The sequence below is a fragment of the Leuciscus leuciscus genome (assembly GCF_965113295.1).
Source record: "Leuciscus leuciscus genome assembly, chromosome: 5".
NCBI lineage: Eukaryota > Metazoa > Chordata > Actinopteri > Cypriniformes > Leuciscidae > Leuciscus > Leuciscus leuciscus.
Window position 1 is genome coordinate 40,656,989 of NC_138729.1, and position 21,728 is coordinate 40,678,716.

The 21,728-nt window shown below is 36.0% G+C and overlaps 2 protein-coding genes across 48 annotated transcripts in view; both read left to right on the top strand.

The window, feature by feature from the left end:
* Positions 1-16,342, top strand: LOC309499147 (protein transport protein Sec24C). Of its 7 annotated transcripts, none has more exons than XM_082170228.1 (22): positions 1-193; positions 268-308; positions 614-866; positions 986-1,065; positions 2,091-2,159; positions 2,271-2,382; positions 3,726-3,853; positions 4,053-4,188; positions 4,279-4,382; positions 5,161-5,273; positions 5,409-5,600; positions 5,689-5,782; positions 5,892-5,996; positions 6,097-6,264; positions 9,078-9,174; positions 9,482-9,630; positions 10,210-10,348; positions 11,719-11,840; positions 12,400-12,579; positions 13,670-13,867; positions 15,327-15,416; positions 15,681-16,342. In XM_082170228.1, exons 3-22 carry the CDS (start codon positions 635-637, stop codon positions 15,816-15,818), a joined length of 2,646 nt encoding a protein of 881 aa, XP_082026354.1. In that variant the 5' UTR covers positions 1-193; positions 268-308; positions 614-634; the 3' UTR covers positions 15,819-16,342. The 7 variants fall into 7 exon arrangements, with proteins under 7 accessions (XP_082026354.1, XP_082026355.1, XP_082026351.1 ...); XM_082170229.1 differs by having other exon boundaries at positions 1-182; XM_082170225.1 differs by having other exon boundaries at positions 1-443.
* A 2,001-nt stretch (positions 16,343-18,343) lies between these two features.
* camk2b1 (calcium/calmodulin-dependent protein kinase (CaM kinase) II beta 1) overlaps positions 18,344-21,728 on the top strand; it is a 65,571-nt gene continuing 62,186 nt past the window's right edge. For 17 of the 41 annotated variants that reach the window (XM_082170265.1, XM_082170294.1, XM_082170290.1 and 14 more), the window contains exon 1: positions 18,344-18,619. In XM_082170265.1, the coding sequence (XP_082026391.1) occupies positions 18,558-18,619 (62 nt within the window). In that variant the 5' untranslated portion in view covers positions 18,344-18,557. The remainder of the gene's footprint in view (positions 18,620-21,728) is intronic. The other 24 variants (XM_082170274.1, XM_082170280.1, XM_082170271.1 and 21 more) reach the window with 3 other exon arrangements.

A 21,728-nucleotide genomic window follows, 5' to 3' on the forward strand; every position in this document is an offset into this window, starting at 1 on the left:
TTAGATGAGAGACGTAACGTTACAGTATTCACTGTGCGCGTAGGACATACTGAATACGGTATGCTTTTAGTACGGATGACAGAGGGCCTCTTAAACTACTGAAATGCCATGTTCATTATGTTTCTATGCGTTTTGAGATTTCTACCATCTAAGCAGTGACGGAACTGAAGACAAACATTAATGTGAGCTGAAGGTAACCCAGGCGACCGACTTCTGCATCAGTACCCGTATTTCCGTATTAAAACTGGCTATCTCCCTCAATTACAGAGCGACTCGTGCTGAAATCTCCTAACCTGACGCATAACACGGTAAATTTCCATTTTCTCAGTACCCAGCAATCAAATAAATAGGTAAGTGCTTGAATACGAGCGACGGGGGAGGAGCACATTCATACTGGTGTGATGCGGACGATCAGCTGATCACTGTTTGACATGGCTGATACAGTATGTAAATAGACCGAATATGTAACGTTAACTGTTATCTATAGAAAGCTTTTATTGACAGGCTGCAGTGCGTCATGCCAGAAAGGCTACATACTGCAGTTTAGGGCTTAATCTGGGATTTTCATGAAATCGAATGACTTTGCTCTATAATGTTGGTTTTGATTATAAAGGTTGGCTGAATTGGTCATGGAATGGAGGTTCCTGCAGTAAACCAGAGTTTTACCCATCCACCACCGCAGCCATGGGCCGGACAGAGCCACAGGACCCCAACCATGCCTCCAGCCAGCTGTCCACCTCCTCCATATCACTACCCAGATCACCGGAGTGCAGCAGTGAGCGTGACCCCGATGGCCAATACAACAGTTACCACAGGTCATCGGCCTCAGTCACTGTACTGGGACCCCTCACAGCAAAGCCGCCAGGGTACGCTTAATAGACCCTTGATTTTTAATAAATAAAAATATTTTTAAAATATATTTATATATATATATATATATATATATTATTAAAATAAATTTTTTTTTGGTCTTCTCTTGTCACAGATGTGTTTAGGCCTGTTCCTGAGATCACCAATATGACGACTCAAGGGATGCCACAGAGAAGCTACTCAGAGTCATTACCAGTGAGAGCATGACAATGTAGGGGAGATCGGGGGATATTGTACCACTTTATTTTATAATTTTTTATTTTATTATAATTTATTCATAACTCGCAAAGTAATTCAAATATTATACTCCTTATACTTTATATTATACAGTACCGGTCAAAAGTTTGGAAACATTACTATTTTTAATGTTTTTGAAAGAAGTCTCTTAAAAATAGAGACTTTTTTTTTTATATTGTGAAATATTTTTACAATTTAAAATAATGGTTTTCTATTTTAATATGCTTTAAAATATTATTCATTTCTGTGATGCAAAGATGAATTTTCATCAGCCATTACTCTAATATTCAGTGTCACATGATCCCAAAAATTCATGTTAATTTTTCAGAAAAATGTATAATATGCTGATTTGAACATTTGAGCTGCTTAATATTTTTTTGGAACCTGTGATACTTTTTCAGGCTGAATTGCAAGATACTTTTTTAGAATAATATGCATTTAAATTAAATGTATCACTGTAATTCTACATTGTATAATTTTTTTAAATGGATTAAATTCTTCTTAGTAAAATATGTTGGACGGTGTTTAACTAGATGCTTTTAAGAAATATTAACATGTATTTTTTATATAATTACATATTGTAAAATATAAGAGAAAAACTAGTTTATTTAAAATCTTTTAATGTTTCTACCAGTGACAGTGTAAGCATCTGTCTTAACTTTTATCACAAATTTAGTGCTTAAATAAAAATAAATTAATAAAAAAAAAAAGGCATCACAACACAGATAGCATAAGAACATTTCTGGAAATCAAAATAAGTCACTTTAATACCTCAGTTTGATAAAGAAAAGTTTCACAATCAAACTTGTTCCTCAAAAAGAGAGAGAACGAATGGCTGAACAGTGTGAACAGTATAGCTTGTATGTGGTTGAGGATATTTAGTATTACATTTGCATTGTTTTAATGGTCTCAGTCTCCTCTGTTATAGAAGCATATGTACTGAAATTCCTAAAGGATCACTTTCTTTTCCTTTCTTTTGTCAGACGAGTCCAGTGTCAAATTCTAAGACGGAGTCTCGGTACGGCTTGGATCCTCAGCTTCTACCCAGTGTGGTAAATGAACTGTCCTTCTTATTCTGTGATGCTTCCATCAAGACAGCTCAGGTTTGATTACATCACTGTTGTTTTGTCTCTGTGTGTATCCTATGTCTCCTAAATGTACAGGTCCAGGTGATTAAAGAGGACAAGATCCAGTGGGAAGGGAAAGTGTTTGTTTCAGAGTCCAAATCTTCAGTTCCTCCTCTCTCCTCAACACAATGCACCTTGGAGGACAGAGGTACCATCACTCCTGCCAAATTTATCAACATCTTTTGACTTCATTCCAAAATTCGCATAAAAAATAAATGTGATGCATCTGGTTTCTTTTCTTATCACAACAGTTTTTGTTGTACCTTTGTCGACATTATATTGACTTTAACTTACTTTCAGACAATGATGGAGCCAGACACACAAAGGTAAAAAGAAATATTGACAGCTGTTGCTCCTATAAACAGACATTCTTATCTCAAACACAGATGCTGTTTTTCGATCTCATAAATACAGCAGCACATTAATGATGGAGTCTTGCTGACACTAGGACAAAGTAACACACAGTATGCTTTCCATCACAGCTCTACTGTTCTTTTTTGAATTAGGCTATTTTTTAAAGGTTATAATGAGTGAAATAATTATTCCTATTATTAAATCCTTAAAATATTAATTAGCTGTTTAGTATAATCATTATTATATTAATGAAGCATAGTAATATTATTAAATACTACTATTACTACTACTAATACCAATTTTAATCATTTAAATTCAAAACATTTAGTGTTGTTTGACACTGTTCGACCAACTACAACATCTTACACCAAAAAGCATCACTGTCCATTGATAGTTAAAAAAAGTTACCATGTTTTGATCTTTTTTTTGTTTTGTTTTTTGTTGAGAAAGTAGTATTAAAAAAAAGTATTAGAATTTATATGGAGCAAACAGCATTAAATGTTTTGAATTTGATTTTCAACTTTGTATTGTTATAGTGTCAGTAGTTTATGAACAATGTGCAGTCTTTTTTCATGTTACTTGCACCAAGATATCATGTTTATTTCAGCAAATGTCCTTAGCCCTGTCAGAGCCAATAGCCTCATGGCAGCGCTCCGACATGTACAGTGCAATTGCACTTTGGGCGACCCAGGTTTGTCCCAGGCTAGTGGTTCTTTCACAATCCTGCCCCCCTCTTTCTCCCACTTCGCTTCCTGTCCTCTCTCCAACTGCTATCTGAATGATGGCAAAAATGCCAAAAATAAATCTTTATCAGGGCTTTTGTGAAATCGACACATTTCTTTTTATCCCTACTCACGGACAGCCGGATTTAGCCCAGTGCATTATGGCTGTTTAAGTGGAACACCACAGCCCTTTTTCTCTGTTTTCTCTAGTCATGAAGCACCAATTTAAAGAAAAAAGATGTCACCATTATACGGCATAAATGGCAAAATAGGCAGAAATTGTAAGAATACTGTACATGGTTACTTTTTAAAAACTACTTATTAACAAAACCTTAGATTGTTATAAGTGAAAACAAATTTTAATATTGTATAACACAATGTATACTAACTTTTTTTTTTTTTTTTGCTTCACAAGGTAATGCAACATCTCGTTTTATCCGCTGTACGACCTACAGCTTCCCTGTGGAGGCGCAGTCAGCTCAGAAGACTCATCTCCCGCTGGGTGCAATCGTGTGTCCGCTGGCCAGGCCTGAGAGAGGAGAAGTATGTATGGAAAAAAACAAACACAGAAAACATGTATTTAGGGGTGTTCAAAATGAAAAAGATATCCTAAAGAAAATGTCACTTTTATTTGTCTTATTTGGTTTGGGTTGGTTTGAGTCATGTTGTCACATTCACATGGTCCTCAGTCATTTAAATATGAACTACTCTTTTACATGTGTTTTGTGAATGTTTTCCACAGCGTGACGTGCCAGTGTGTGAGGCAGGAGATTGTGTTAAGGGCTGTGTGCACTGCGGGGCCTTCATGAGCCCTGCTATGAGCTGGCAGGACTGCGGGCAAAGATTCTACTGTCCTTTCTGTGACAAACTCACCGAAGGTATGTCTTGTTTGACCTACAGTCATTCTCAGGTTAAAGCTATGCACAGATGTCCTGCCATCTTGGCTCAAAAATTTGTTTTTCTCATAGTGTCATGGCGTTTCTATCAGCCCACTAATCAGGGCCGCCGTGTTGACTGGGAAAAAAAACCTGAGCTCAGTCTTGGCTCATATGAGATCCTGGAGAAACAGACGGTCAGGAATGGATTTGCTATTTCTTCTCTGTTACGTTCTACTTTGATTGTAATTTATTGTATTGTACCATGTTACTGATTTTGCTCTGTTACACATCAGTATTTGTATGTTGTCGTGATCTCACACAAAGGAAAGGATATTTTGAAACCGGAGTTCAAAAAGTCATGGTCAGGATTAATACAAACAACTAGTTCAAAGGCTGATCATGTTTTATATAATATATACAGTCAATAAGAATTTTTTTTTTTTTTTTAAGAAATGAATACATTTATTCGGCAAAGACGCATTAAATTGACATTTATAACATCACAAAAAAATTCTATTTGAAATGAATCCTGTTCTTTTGAACTTTCTAAGTACTCATGAAAAAAAGTATGGTTTCCTCAAAATTATTAAGCAGCACAACTGTTATATAACTGCAGCATTGATTGAGCAGCAAATCAGCATATTAGAATGATTTCTGAAGGATCATGTGACACTGAGACTGGAGTAATGATGCTGAGAATTCATCTTTACCATCATAGGAATAAATTACATTTTAAAATATATTAAAACAAAGCAGTTATTTTAAATTGTGTTAATAGTTCACAATATTACTGTTTTTATTGTAATTTTTAATAAACGAATGCAGCCTGTGTGAGCATAAGAGACTCAAAAACATTTTAAAAATATCTTACCGACCTCAGACTTTTGAACAGTAATGCACATACAAATTTCAGTTTTATCTGACAGATCCAGACAGATTTTTTCTTAGTTCATCATTTTCACTTCTAAACAGGGCAAAGCTGCTGTGTTGCTGATGGCGATAGATATTTCTGCCAGTGCAATGAGAACGGGACAGCTAGACTACATTTGTCATCAGATTAGTTCTCAATTGCAAGCTTTAAATGGGTAAGGGACATTAACATTTACAATTTTCACCATCTAGTCCAGTAGTTTAAAATCTAGTCCCTCTTTACATTTTCATTTACATTTAAACTCATTATGGAAGTAAAATGACATGTGAATTTTGTCTCATTGTTTTAGGCCTGATGAAACTGACCAATCAGATCTTCGAGTGGGGTTGATGACCTATGACAGCCGGATCCATCTATATAACCTGAGCCCAGCTCTGTCCCGCCCCCACATGATGGTCATCACTGACTGTGAGGAGCTGGAACTTCCTGTGGTGGAGGGCCTTCTGGTGCCACTGAAAGACTGCATACACATAGCTGAGAGGTTTTCACATAGCAGTTGTTCTACCAATAAAATGTGATGTTAATACAAAAGTCAAACATTTAAAAAATAATACCTTCTTCTTGGACAGAGTTCTACAGGAAATTGCACTTTTCAATCCTGAATTGGAAAACAGATCCAGCTCACAAGAGCTTCCTGTTTCTGCAGGACTGAAGATTCTTCAGGTAAGAGCCTTAACATGATTCTTAAATACATGCACATGCCCTTGCTGGAAAATTCAGTGTTGTTGCAGCAAATGTTGTTTTATTAATCTCTTATCTCTCATTTCAATAGGCTTCAGGGTCTCCTGGCAAATTATTGATATTTCATTCCTCACCTTTTTCTGAAGGCACAAATCAGAAAAGCTCCTCTGGATTCTTCAGCTCTAGTAAAGTGAAGGTGAGTTAAAGAACATGCAATTATTGTTTGTCTATATCGTTAGTTTTGAGGTTTATCAAATAGTGTTTTCTTTCTCTTCTTGTTCTTGGTTTCATATTAGTCCATTTTCCAAGGACCAGATTCTTCGATTTCGTTGGCTAAAGAGTGTGTCAATCAAGGCTGCAGCGTGCACATGTTTGTGTTCTCCCATCAAGAAGTAGGCGGAGCTTGGCCAGGGCACATCCCCTTTCTCACAGGGGGTGGGCTCATCTGCTATGACAGTCTACAGGTAATAAATGCCATGTGCACTTTGTTGACATCAACTACACCCTTGTGACCTATTATGACAGAAGAAGCTTGTCTGAAAACCTTAGAGCCCAATTACTCTAAAACTGCTGCACAGAATTGAAATTTCCAAACAACCCAATGGCTACCTCGAGAATAAGCCTGGAATGTCATAATGGTTGGTACTTGTTAAAAATCTCTGCTGCTAATACGAAGTTTTTGTAGAGTCCAATTAACTGGAATAAGGTGTGCCACTAGGGTTTCTGGGCTTCATAGTATACTGCTCCAAGAGGACAATTAGTGCAATTAGTGTACTGTAATATTGAATGAAAAATGTCTGCCAAATGACAAGTAAACAGATAATACAGATTTAAGATTCACTGGAAATGTGTAGAATCATCAAGCTCTTTGCTACATCCTAGTTATCTTTCATTATAGTATTTTTTTATACGGTATATAGTGTATAGTATACAGTATTATACTACAGGGCCATTGAATGCTTGAATCTGATTGGTTGACGAACGTTCTAAGGTGTGCATTATTTTCAGGGAAACGCACGGCTAAAGTAGTTCCAGGCAGGTCTCGACCGCATTACAGTTCCATTTCCATATCACTTCGCGTAGTCAACTGTAATAATGGAAAATAGGATACAATTCATAACAAGAAAAAGCATTTAGCCCCATGCGCTTGATCTGCAATTTTCAATGTCTAGCTTCACAATCAATAGAAACATGCAGTTTAATTTGAATAAATAAAGTATATAGTCCCATCTATAATCAATAGAAAATTCACCCGAATATAGGCTAAATAAATGGATAGTCCTGCAGCAGGGATTTTTATTGCAGATAATATAACAAATAAATTATTATTGATTAGGCCTACTTGTTAAAAGGGCTTTGTGTTTCATTTATTTGGCTATAGTCTACTGTCATCTGTCAATAATGAAGAAAAAAAAGAATGAACGAATGAATTAAAACGAATTGAATTAATAAATAAATAATAATATTGACGCACATGCTTTTCTGTCTCATTATTGCAACATCTCTCTCTAATAACTGCATTAATAACTGCATAATGAATGTAATTTGATACTTATGACTGATCATGCTCAAACGCGTGTTCAGCGCGTTCAGTCTGTGTTCAAAGTTGGTGTTTAAAATCTGCTGCAGTCGATGAAAACAGTCAGAGAATGTGTCAGCTAGTCATGTGTCCCCAGCATTAGTCTGCTATCAGTGGCTCAAACCTTCGTTACTAACTCTACCTAACCCTAACTCAGCATTAGTCTGCTATCAGCGGCTCAAACCTTCGTTACTAACTCTACCTAACCCTAACTCAGCATTAGTCTGCTATCAGTGGCTCAAACCTCCGTTACTAACTCTACCTAACCCTAACCCTAACTCAGCATTAGTCTGCTATCAGCGGCTCAAACCTTCGTTACTAACTCTACCTAACCCTAACTCAGCATTAGTCTGCTATCAGCGGCTCAAACCTTCGTTACTAACTCTACCTAACCCTAACTCAGCATTAGTCTGCTATCAGTGGCTCAAACCTTCGTTACTAACTCTACCTAACCCTAACTCAGCATTAGTCTGCTATCAGCGGCTCAAACCTTCGTTACTAACTCTAAAATGACGTTTTGGAATTAGCAACGGAGGTGTGGGATTAGATGCGTAAGAAATTAGTCCTACATACAAGAGCATTTTAATGACAAAAACTTTACAAACGTCTTGAAATACATAATCTGGTGGGTGTGTTTATGTCTACATAAATACTTCGAGGTGTGGTAACTGTAGTATAAGCGGAATAATTGACTTCAGGCCGTTGAATTATTAGAAAAATAATGCACATCCGCTTCGCATCGTGACCGCATTACCACCTCAGGTGTGCATTATTTTTCTAATAATTCAACGGCCTGTCGTCAATTATTCCTTACTTATACTCTCGTTTATTATAGTTCCTATGTAACTATTAGTGAGCTGTCAGATATATTTTGTGTAATGTGATATTTTTACATTGTTATATATTCTCTTCTCTCTTTGTTTCTATATTTCTTTTTTCTCATAAACAAATTCAGTATTCATGTTCAGGTTTTCTAAAACATTTACAGTATGTGCTTTTGACTTTCACATTTAAATGTGAGAGTGAATCCTTAAAATTATAATTCTATGTATGTATGGAATAAAGGAGTCAATCCCAAGGCTGGATTTATTAAAATACAGTAAAAACTGAAATGTTATCACTATTTTTTTATTTTTTTATTTGTTTTTTGTTTTTTTTAGAAAGAAGGAAACGTTTCTTCTTATTAATGTTGAAAACAGTTGTGCTGCTTGATATTTTTTGTGGAAACCATGATAACATGATGTTTTTTTTAAGGACTTTTTTTTGGAATAGAAAGTTCATAAATCTCTTCACTGAACAATGTAATGCATCCTGTCTGAATAAAAGTATTTGTTTATTTTTTACATGAATCTTACTGACCCTAAACTTATAAACGGTTGTGTAAGTGTACCTCTATTTCTGTAACTTTCTAGTAACATGTCAGTGACTAAAAGAGTGTGGCATCACTATGTTAGCAACTAGTCATTCAGTTTGGTTATATACACTATGCAGATTTATTGTATTTACAGTTATCACCACCTGAATTTTTCTAGAGTGAAGTTTTCATGGTCAGAATGCAGTTGGCACTCCTGTAAATAACTAAACTGTGTGAAGAGAACACGATTTATCAGAAGAGTAGTGACAACCGTATGTAATGCAGTGTGAACATGCCCAAACTGTGTCATTTCATAAATCTTTTCGTGTACTTTTCTTTTGCAGTCAGAGATGGAACAGGAACGCTTCCGAACTGATCTGAGCAGATGTGTGAACATGCAGATGGCCTTCAAAGTTCAACTCAGAGTTTTTGTCAGTAAAGGTAATCAAAGGGGCATTTGATAGAATCTAGATACCCTGATTCCAGAGGGGGACTGTGACTAAATTGGACTTTTAACCAACCAAATGTAATTTAGACTGTAGTTTAACATACTTTTTTTAATGTAATCAATATAATATTAGACATAGAGCATACTGTATATATGTGGGTCCTAGTCTATATAAAACATTACATTGTATCCAATCATTTGAATACTTGAGAATCACTTTGATTGTAACATGAATTCATTGCATGAATTCCAGATGTAGCTGGTGGGTCTATTAGCATCTCAATCGCTATTTCTCTGCAGAGATGCGCATATCTGGTTGCTATGGCACCATCATCGCCGGTCCCGACTCCTGCTGTGTTTCCTTAGCAGCGTTTGATTGCCGCACAGCTCTGGCATTTGAGTTCACTCACAACAAATCTTTGGATGAAACAAGGGGTGTAGCCATACAGGTTGGATTGATGGAATGTCATTGGATAAATCATATGGTGTTTTCACACTTGGCCATTTTTAGTCTGAGCGCAGTTCGTGTGATTTTTGGCCCATATGTGAACACTCCAAACGATCTCAGACAGACCCCTTAAAAGCGAACCGAACCGAGACCATCTCGGGAGGTGGTCTGAGTGCAGTTTGCTTTCAGATAACGGTACGGTTTGCTAAAAATGTCCATTGTGAACACAAATCAGTCCGGGCTCACTTGATTTTTCACATTCGCGAATTCCAATGTAGTTTGTAGTTTGATCATCGGATGCCTCTGTACAAATTCGCTGTTCATTATGGCTGCTGCCTCTGGCAGATCTCTATTATTTTAAAATGATTAATTCACAACGTACACTTCAACAGCTTCCAAACTGTGTAAGAGAGACGAACCGCGTTCAGAGTGACCCCTGAATAGGACCAAGTGTGAAAACATCCTTAATATGTTATACTTATCTGAGAGTAATGGATATGATAAACAATTTGGTGTGTTGTTCAACTGTTATATTTATTGTTATTAATTTGTTTAATTCCCTTCTCCTCTGCTGGTGTAGTTTGTGCTGTCATACATAAATTCCTCTGGAGAGAACAGGACTCGGGTACACACCGTAATTCTCTCTGCTTCCCATCAACTGCTGGATACCTTTAGAAGCAGCCAAGCTGAGACGCTCCTCACATTCTACTGCAAGAAAAGTATAAAAACAGTGTTTGCTGTGACTAATCTGCCTACAACATTCTTAAAGTCCCGCTGTAATCAATCATTTGATCCCTTAAAACTCATCTTTGATCACTAAAATTATATATTTAAATGTTTTTTCCTGTGAAAAAAAAAGTATTCATGTCTTAAAATAGCTTGAAAGTAACTCTACACCCTTGCTTCATTTAATATACGTGGATCAACAAAAAAAAATGTAAATTAGGCCCACCTCCACTCACTCACACCAGCTCAGAGATCCACTCGGCCAACTTTAGTCAAGTTACTGTAGTAAATGCTGCGCAATGGTATCGCTCTTCACAATGTCAGACACATAACAGTAAATAATATAATTAGCCTTTTGCTTGACAATGTTATCAAACAGCTAATAATGTGTTGCTAATGTTTCACAAACCATGTGACAGAGACACAAACCAAGTCAGACAGTATCCTTAGAAACGCTTTGAATAACTCAGAACGTCAGTGGAGAAAGGCATATAGTTCATCATAACTCCATAATATATAACATATACATAATTTCCCAGCTACATTGCTAAAAGTACCAGATTTTTCATTTCATCAGAAAAATAAACCGGGATAATCTAGCTTCTCTTGAGACTCCACTGCTTTGCAGCAGTTAATATTATGCTAAAGCCCAGGTTACAAGGTATTTACATATAAACAAAATTAAAAACTTGATTTTCACCACAGGGGGTCTTTAAAATCTATTTACCTACTTTATATAATATCATATCCTATAATTTTTTTTGTTTTTTTTTAGTTTTTTTAAAGAAATAATACTTTAATTCAGCAAGGATGCATTAAATTGAAAGCCGTGACAAAAGGCATTTATAATGTTACAAAAGATTCATACTTTCTGTTCATCAAAAAAATCCTGAAAAAAAAATATCACAGTTTCCACAAAAATGTTAAGCAGCACAACCGTTTTCAACATTGATAATAATAATAAATGTTTCTTGAGCAGCAAATCAGCATATTAGAATGATTTCTGAAGGATCATGTGACACTGAAGACTGGAGTAATGATGCTAAAAATTCAGCTTCACAGGAACAAATGACATTTTAAAATATAATAAAATGCAATAGTTATTTTAAATTGTAATAATATTTCACAATATTATAGTTTTACTGTATTTTTTTTTATCAAATGAAACATTGAAAAATCTTACCAACCACAAACTTTTGAACTGTAGTGTATAAATAATACATAATACATGAATATTGTATAGAAATTCACTTATAAATAATTAGCCGTGTGTGATCAGTTGTTGTGTTTTTCACCGAGCCTAGTCTTCTTGATTATAATTGAATTTTGTTGACTTTATTTTGTCAATGTGTGTGCGAGTCAGTGTATTCGTTAGCACTGGAGATTCCACTGCAGTCCCTGCGGGAGGAGTTACAGACGGAGGTTACTGAGATGTTGGCTTGCTTTAGGAAACACAGCTGCACTTCCTCTGTGTCCCCAGGACAGGTTAGTTATTCACATATTTCACATTTTATCTCTTTCATAAGTTACTGGACCAGCACACGCTTTTAATCATTTGCTTTTAATCTTTTATCATACACTTTCAGATTGAGCAATCATTTTTGTCAAATATTAAACCATGATAGGTGATACCAATAAAATAAAAAAAAACCCAAAAAAACAAGCTCTAGCTGTTTTCATTCCAACTCATACCAATTTTTAATTGCTTAAATTAATGGTAACCTTTTTGTCACATTGTCTTGCTTGTGCAAAAAGCCCTAGACAATTATTAGTGAATTGTGTAATTACAGCTTAATCAGATATTTTAGACCTGTGAAGTCTTCTTCGAGTTTTTTAGGGGGGTTAAATACAGTTTTAGGAGATGACAGACAGTCTTCTATACTGTTATATTCTGATCTCAATTAACTTTACCATTCGTTAGCCTTATTACTGGTGGAGGCACAGATAATATTTCTGAGAAGCCATTCTAAGTGAATCCTATTTCATTTGGATAATGGAGTCTTGAATGTCATTCTCATCTCTCTGTGTGTCTTTTTTCTGTCAGCTGGTGCTTCCTCAGTTTCTGAAGGCCGTACCTGCCTACATTAACAGTCTGCGCAAGAGTGAAGTGCTGCTGCCTGGGCTGCGTAGCTCTGTACATCAGCGTCTACAACTGCGTAGCCTCATTGTCTCCATGGACACGCGGAGCACTGCTTCTCAGTTCTACCCACTTATTCTGCCTTTGGTGAGAGACAGACATCTAGAACATTCTGTTCATCCAAATTAGTCAGTGGAATGAGACCTGTCTGTAAGAATTAGTAATTCTCAGTTGGATTGTTATGCACATGGTGGGATTTAGAGATGTCACATTCTTCACGGCACTAGCAATAAATGCATCTACTGTACTCTCCCTCTCTCTCTATTTATAGCATTTTTTTGCTTATTATGTCAAGATTTCTGGCACCAAAGACAGTTTTAATTGGTTATGCACAATATATTACTACCTTTTTAATGTTAACTGATATTATAGATTTATTTTGTAATTTATCAGTATAACTTATCAATATATTATCAATATTGGATTTATATCAGCCAATATTGAATATTTAATTGTGCTTAATGCTTATTTTTACTTTTAGATTTCCTTTGCTGTCATCTAATGCTCACCTTAAAGGTGCAGTAAGCAATTTCTGAGAAACGCTTTTGAAAGTAGATCGGGACGAACACCACAACACACTTGTAGCCAATCAGCAGTAGATGGTGTGTCCACTTATGATGGGGGAGGAGAGAGAGTGAGCAAGAGGGAGATTTCAAGAGAGACTGTAGAAAGAGAGATGGCTGAGAGACATTACAAAAGAGAAAAGATCTGTACACACTCAAACGGCTAATATTGCCCACAACCCATTGTGCGTTGGACGAGAATTCGAATAAGGACTACAAAGTGTTTAAAAACTGCAAACACGGCGGATATGCGAGTCCGTAGAGAGTTGAGAGGTTCAGATAAAGGGGTTTGTGTGATTAATATTCAGTATCGAACATGATGAAAACTGTACCTATAGGAGCACTTTTTGTAAAACACTTCTATAATAAATGGTCTTGTTGGGCTGAAATGGGAGCTTTGTGCCATGAAAGTTTGTCTGCATACAGTACCTGTCAAAAGTTTTGAAACATTACAATTTACAAAGGTCTACTGAAGTACACCAAACTTTAAAAAAGCAAGGAAAAGCCATGTCACATTTAAATCCAAAACTAACTTCCACCTAAAATATTGATGCTTTCACTCCTGATGGATGATGACGCCAAAGTCTCTGTGTTTTCTCTTCTCACCCCTGCAGTCTGTCTCTGCTGATAATGCCAACATGCCATCATTAGGGGAAGCCGTGCGCTGCACTGTCTCTAGTCTGGATCCAGGGGGTCTGTATCTGATCTACTGCCCACTGGCACTGCTCCTTTGGGTGGGCAGCTGTGTGCCTCCTCATACTCTTCTACAGCTTTTCAACACCAACTCCTTCTCCTACCTCACATCTGGAGAGGTGAGACAAGGACACGTTGAGTTGGCGTTTACATTTGCATTTATTCATTTAACAGACTTTGTCCAAATTGACTGATGGATAAAATGAAGCAATTCGTCTGGGGGAGAATCTGAATCAAAGAAGTATTTCTTGCTCATCAAGGCTGCATTTGTCTGATTAAAAAAAACCCAGTAAAAACAGTAATATTGTGAAATATTATTACGATGTAAAATAATAGTTTTTATTATATTTTAATATATTTTAAAATGATATTTATTCCTGTGATGGCAAAGCTGAATTTTCAGCATCATTACTCCAGTCTTCAGTGTCACATGATCCTTCAGAAATCATTCTAATATGCTGATTTGCTGCTCAAGAAACATTTCTTATTATTATCAGTTTTGAAAACATTATAATTTTTTTTTCTGAATTCTTTGATGAATAGAAAGTTCAAAAGAACAGCATTTATTTGAAATGGAAATCTTTTGAAGCATTATAAATGTATTTATTTTAAATTTCAATATTGTATTTATTGATCAATTAAATGCATCCTTGCTGAATAAAAGTATTATTTCTTAAAAAAAAAAAATTATAGGATATGATATTATATAAAGTAGGTAAACAGATTTTAAAGACCCCCTGTGGTGAAAATCATGTTTTTAATGTTGTTTATATGCAAATACCTTGCAACCTGGGCTTTAGCATAATATTAACTGCTGCAAAGCAGTGGAGTCTCAAGAGAAGCCAGATTATCCCGGTTTATTTTTCTGATGAAATGAAAAATCAGGTACTTTTAGCAATGTAGCTGGGAAATTATGTATATTGTGGTGTTATGATGAATTACTGTATATGCCTTTCTCTACCTTTTAAAAATGATATATCTTACTGACCCTAAACTTTTACATGGTTGTGTGTAATGTTGATTTTGCTGATTTTAAGTGAAAATCAGTTCACTTAAATAGTTTACTTTGAGTGACAAATTTTTTAAAGTCAAAATATATATAATCTCTAAAGTTATTAGAAAAAAAAAACGGTAACACTTTACAATAAGGTTCATTAGTTAACATTAGTTAACTATCTTAGTTAACATGAGCTAAGAATGAACAATACTTCAGCATTTATTAATCTTAGTTAATATTAATTTCAAGATTTACTAATATGTTATTAAAATCAATATTTGTTAACATTAATTAATGCACGGTGAACTAACATGAACAAACAATGACCAGATGGATTTTTATTAACTAACATTTACAAAGATGAATAAGTACTGTAAGCAATTTATTGCTCATTGTTATTATTAGTTAATACATTAATGTTAACTACAGAACCTTATTATAAAGTGTTACAAAAACAGCTGTGTAATAATTTAACAAGAATTTAAAGTGGTTTAGGTGGAGTACAGCATGTCTCGCCGCAGGACACACTTGTGATTTTGACTTCACTTTAGTGTTGTGTGTGTGTCGTGTGTTCTCTGTAGATCAATCTTCCAGTGCTTGAGAACTCCCTCTCCGTCAGCACCAGAGCTCTCATATGCTCTCTGCAGTCCTCGGCAGCTGTTACTCTCCAGGTGAATGACTCACACCCCTCATCCCCTCATTTGCAGAATGTTTCATTCAGGAACTGACAGGAGTGGACACAGAATTAACTTATTGTGACAAAAAAATCGGCACAGCTAAAACCTCAGTAGGCCTATTAGGTCAAACAGTTTTTCCTTCCACTTTCAATTGTGGTATTGAAATATTTTTATTGTGGTCATAGTTGATTTATATAGTTGTATATAGTTTATATATAATCTATAGTTTGATTTATATAAAGTGTGTTTGTTGTTCAGCTGAAATTGGTGTGCGAGAGCTGTGAGGAGGAGTCTCTGCAGCGCCTCCTGGTGGAGGACAAGAGTCCTAACGGTGGAGCTTCTTACGCCGATTTCCTTTTTCATCTTCATGTCAATGCTTTGCGTCTTATTGTTTGACAGTCTCTTCTTATAGCCAAGGCTGTCTTGGAATATTTGTAAAGCATTTTGTGATAGTTCAGCTCCACTGCTACCTTTGAGAAACACAGAATACTAAGATTAGTCCTTTAATTTTCAAGGGCTCAGAATGACTGAATACTGTTCTATTCAGAATATTGTTCTATACTCCAATCAAAGACTCAGTGATTAATTAATCTGTATTTGAAGTGTGGTTTATTATTTATATTTATTATTTATAAATGTAATATTTGCTCTTTGAGTCATGAATTTTGCACTCTGTATTGAATTCATGAATTTGCCCAACTGGCGGTGAGTTAGAGTGTACATATTAATATTTTAAGCAATAATATATTCATTGGATTTTTGGTTTCATTGCAGCTCAATATTTAATTTTTGATAATGTCACTGATATTTTTCATTGGGCCATCAGCATGTGATCATAACATTACAGTTTTAATCATTTATTTGTTTTGTATGAAGAAAATACTTTTCTCTCCAAGAATGAATAAATAAGTGTAAATTTGTGCTTGGCTCGGAATCATTCTCTGCTGAATCTCTTTAGCATTGATCTTCTTTCCAATGTATGTTCTTGTGAATTTCTGCTCCTCCTCCACAAAGAGCTGAAAAAGAGCTAGAAACACTCATAATGAGTCAGATACCAAATCTAATTAGTATAATTGGGGTTAATGATGTTGACATTGAGCTGTACATGAAATATCCGAGTGGGCGTCCATGTTCATTATCTAATGGTTGAAAATACACACACACACATCCAAATGAGCATGTGTGCTGGGTAAACATGATGGAACCATTAGCCAAAAAAATGTTTTAATGCATCTGACCTTTTTTTTAATAATAGTAAAAATAATAGAACGAGTAGAATTGAAGGCACAAGATGATGACTTTGTGTATGGCATTTACATGTGAAAGGTCAGAGGAAGCCAACAAAAAGCATGTCAGTCAACACCCATTCAAAATAATAGCCTACCCTGTGGAAAAAGCATTTACATTTATCCTTGTGCATGTAAAAGACAGCATTTAATCCGACCTATCATGCACATAAAATTAATATTACATTTTATTTGTATAGTGCCTTACATAGTGAAGCTCAAAGTGCTTCACAAATTACTACAGAATAAATACAATACAAATAAAACAACAATATACAGTATACAGTATACGTATATATTTCGAAACGCTAAATAGCCTACATTTGCATGTATTTAATATATTATTTTCGTCTATCTTCGGTGCCTTATTTGAGTCAGTGTTTCTTTTTCTTTACAGGACACTATCACGATTACGTAAGAGCTCATCGAAATACAAATAGCCCCCCTCATGGTTTGTCCCTATTTGGAGTTACAATAACAGTAAACCAGCAGCGCGCCCACGCACGTCAGTTCTGCTGTCCGCCGACAGGTGGCGAGAGTGAGTCAGCTGTCAGCGCGCTCTCGCGGTCTATTTTGAAGGCAGGCGATTGGAGCATAGCGCGGGGGTGAGGACGCCCGCTGTCCAATAGAATATGTCTGCAGCCTGCAAGACTTCAAGTTACGCCCACTTCAAGTCACGCCCCTTCAATTTACGCCCCCCTTCAAGTTACGCCCCCTTCAAGTTGCTCACTGTATTTTTCGACTTGAAGCAGAGCTTGCACAGACCGGTCGGTGTATGATATCAAAGCACCGCGAGAGCAATTAGAGCGAACAGACAGTTCTGTATGCGTTTGAATCGCTCTCGCACGAGTTTAACATAAACTGAACATACTAGAGTTGATTAAACTGACTCTTAGCTGTTCAAGAACAGAAATGCTTGTTTTGGTATCCAGTAAAGTAAAGCAAGCTGCAATCTGCATTAGTGTCAGGGTACTGATAATGTATTGCAATGTATTGTTTTCTTTCTTTCTTTTTATAAAATAAATCATTTTAAACATCTTACTGTATGCCTGATTTGCTGATGATTACAATTTTTGACTGATATCAACAGCACTAATGAACAGCTAAATGCACCGCTGACAAACAAATCTTATGATACTTTTGAGACAAATGAACAACAAGCACACCCATAACAAAATATTTTAATTGAAAGGCAACACAATGAGTGTTAAAGGACAAAATGAGGAATCGTCACTCAAAAGCACCACAGCTGCACAAAAAACAAAGAGGAAACAGTCGTAAACTGGTATAGAAAACAATTAATTAGGCGACTTCTATTCATTTACATCTATTAGGTGACATGCATTTACATTTTAATAATGGAAATTGTGACCACTCCAGGGCGATCTACTACGTGTTGTGCTGGTGGCATCTGGGGGACACTCAGCGACATTGACAAGCTCAAAGTTCCAAACGCTTTGCTCTGCCCTTGCTGCAGTGTAAAAAGCGGCAAAATGACTATACACTTCGATTTACACGGTTATCTCGGGAAAATATTATTACCGTTGTCTCTACGAGCTGGCATCTTGCCTACAACATCTCGTTTTGAGTTTGACATATCGTGTGGTTCTGTGTGATTTGGACAACTTCAAGTTACGCCCACTTCCTGCCCCTCTCTTGCAGTCCGCAGACAGACCCATCTCCCGCTGTCAGCACACACGCTACCCTACACACCATTAACCTGTCATTTCAAGACATAACAGGCTTTTTTTGAGCGCAATATCGAGGTGAATATCCCGGACGCTCCAGCTCGCCTAATCTAGGACATTTTTTTATTCTTAAAGCGTGTCCGAGTCCGTGACGGGAAGACATGGCCACGACTACATGTACGCGCTTCACGGATGAATATCAGCTGTACGAGGAGCTGGGCAAGTGAGTATCACGCGGTTAACGATTGTGCATGTGTGGAAGTGTCCTGCACGAAGATTGCATGGTGATATTTTTAAGACTGGGAGAGCAAACCGACAGCAGACTCGAGGCGTGGTGGTGCCCCGATAAACGTGCTGTCACAGAGGGAGGAGATAGATACAAGCAAGTCCTGCCAAGATCCGCTGACCTGACCACCACTCAGACCCTTTAATATGAGTTAAAAACAACAGATTTTAAAATGTTATAGTGAAGTAACGTTAGCCTCACAAGCTGATTTTTCATGTTCAAATGTAAAAGTAAAAATGCACGTAGCCTACATGTCTGTTTGCGCTGGGTTATATTTGACATGTCTAAGTTACTTAACATGATGCTTTATCTGTACTATATGCTGTGATCTAATCGCTGCTTCTCAAGGAATCGGTTGAGTCGGTTCAGAAAACCAGTCAACTATTTTGTTCACGAATCTGATTGAATCCGAGACGTTCTCAAAGTAACTCGAATATCGGCAATTCGAGTGAACCATCACTTTATATCATTAACTGGCTAGCAAAAATATCAACAAATAAAACGTTCTGGAAATATTTTTGCGACGTGGCTGTATGTCATGTTTACCAATACATGCAGAAGCAGATTCGAAAATGACATTTTATTCAAGTATTTTTAGCCAAGATGACTAATTAAAGGGATAGCTCACCCTAAAGTGAAGACACATGAGCGCTTTATATGATGAACAGACTGAATTTAGGCTTTTATTCACATATAAACATTTATAATCATCACATACATCAGTTATGGTAAACGGAAACTGTTTGCTTGACATGTGAGAGCCAATGAGGTTCATTCTCGCGTGTTAGAGCTTCCACAAGAACCAATGAAGTTTGTTCTCGCGCGTCAAGCACGTTTTGTTGAGCTTCTGTTTTAGCTTCTGTTTATGTTCTGATCAATGTTTATATGTGAATACAATCCTAAATTAAAACTGTTCATCATAAAGCGATCGAGTCTCTTCAGAAAATTTGGACTAAACCGCTCAATTCATACGGATAAGTTTTAGAATCTCTTCATGAACTTTTTGAAGCGTGAGTTTCAGTTGCGTAGCTGTATCAAAAACATTTGTGTTCCAATTCCAAAGATGAACAAAAGTTTGGAACGACATGAGGGTGAGTAATTAATGACAGAATTCAAAATTTTGGGTGAACTATCCCTTTAAATTCGAATTTTAAGATTGTATACTGCAAATTCAAATTATATTTTGTTTTGTTTTTAAATTGCTTTTATGAGCTAAAATACACTATTTTATGAGGTAAATGGTCATGGGCTGCATCAAACTAACAACTAAATTGATTAATGTAATACCGTTATTCATAAAACATTTAAACAGAAGAACATACTAAAGACCAATATGTGGTAAGATATGGCTTTGTTGAAATGTTTTTGCACATGTAATAAATTAATCCACTCTGGAATTTCAAAGAACCGGTTTAAAATAACGATTCTATCTGGCCTAATAAAAAGAAAAAGACTTTCCATCACTACTATGATGGTCTCTTTCAGATCCACATATTATTATTTATTACACTGTATAAAATTTATTCAGGAAATCATTCTTCGTAAGAGGCGTCAAAATAGGCTGGTTTAGCAAGAGACGCATATTGTTTATGTGCAGAAATAGTTGCTTTAGTCTGAGTTTGGACAGCGGGTGCTTTATGTGTAAGAGCACAGCAGCCCAGTTTTGACCATCTCTTTAGTTTAAACTACCCGTTTGTCGACTTTTGAATTTCACAGTTTCAGATATGGGATTGAATTTAGAGGTAATGTAAATCCTTCCCTCTGGGAATCGGTATTGCATGAACAATGAGTGAATGGTGAGACAGGAAGAAAAAAGGAACAGCAAAGATGATGAGACGTAGTGATGCTTTCACAGATCTGAAGGGGCAGGAGCATTTGATGAGGGTCTTGCCACCCCTCAGGCCTGGAGTTTAGCAGAAAACAAATAGCAATTTTCTGCTCAAACCAGTGGAAATATGCAGATCGTTGAACATGATCTCTGACAGCACATTGTAGTACAGAATCGCTTGTGACCTGTGTGTTTGCCTCTCTTTTTTTACCCAGTAGCTCCAGTCATCCCAGTAATGCAAAGAGAGGTGGAGCTGGAGTCTTTGTGTCCCCCCCCAAACACACAAACACACATCCAGCCCTTATAAATCACTAAGGGCTTGAACTGGCCTGACAAAAACAGGTTCCATTGAAGAGCACTTTAAGGATAACTGTGGCATGTTAAATTCTGCCTAGAGACGACCCCTGACATGATTGGCACTGGTTTTGAAATTTAAAAAAGAAAAGAAATCTGATGACTTAAGTATTTTTTTTATGCCACCGATGCATAATTCACGTAAAGACCAGAGAGATATTGAGAAAAATAAAGTAAGGGTCAATATTGTGATTATTAAATTCCAAAGGCTGCTATTGAATTAAATATGTGCTCCACGTTTCAGAGCACTGTGTTCGTTTACATGTGAACAGCTCATGATCCGGTGTTTTTAAGACAAGTAAACATTAAATGCTGCTCCACACAAACTCATCTCTGTAAGCGCTGTGTGTTTGGGTCACTAAACGTGTATTTGGGAACGCATCTTGCACTAACCAACCATCTGAGGTTTTCCACCAAAATAAAAAAATTGATGGTTTAACTCTTGAAAAGAACTATTAGGTGTTTGTACTGTTAGTTAGTTAATTACTGTTAGTTACTATTAGTATTTTTCTTAAATACTAGATTTTTTAAGTTTACAGTGAAATATGTTTCATTAATATTTTTTATTAATATTATTATTATTATTATTTTTTATTAGTAATAATAATAATACAATTATTATTATTATTATTAATGACTGAAAATATTAAACAAAAGAAATATTACTATTGTAATATAAATATTGAAAATGTATCATTTATTATTATAAGTAGTAGTGGTATTATTATTGTTGTTGTTGTCATCATTATTGTTTTTTAAAATTGCAATCACAATTTTTTTTTTTGAAAAATTGCAATTAGATTTTGTTCCCCAAATCATTCAGACCTACTATTTGTATTTCATCACGACCCATGTATGATAAAC

Bases quoted from the DNA above. Each gene is read 5' to 3' on its own strand.
- LOC309499147 (XM_082170223.1), top strand. From the start codon at position 635: ATGGAGGTTCCTGCAGTAAACCAGAGTTTTACCCATCCACCACCGCAG. The intron at 5,274-5,408 runs GTAAGGGACATT...TCATTGTTTTAG, and splicing joins CAATTGCAAGCTTTAAATGG to GCCTGATGAAACTGACCAAT. The intron at 13,868-15,326 runs GTGAGACAAGGA...TGTTCTCTGTAG, and splicing joins CCTACCTCACATCTGGAGAG to ATCAATCTTCCAGTGCTTGA.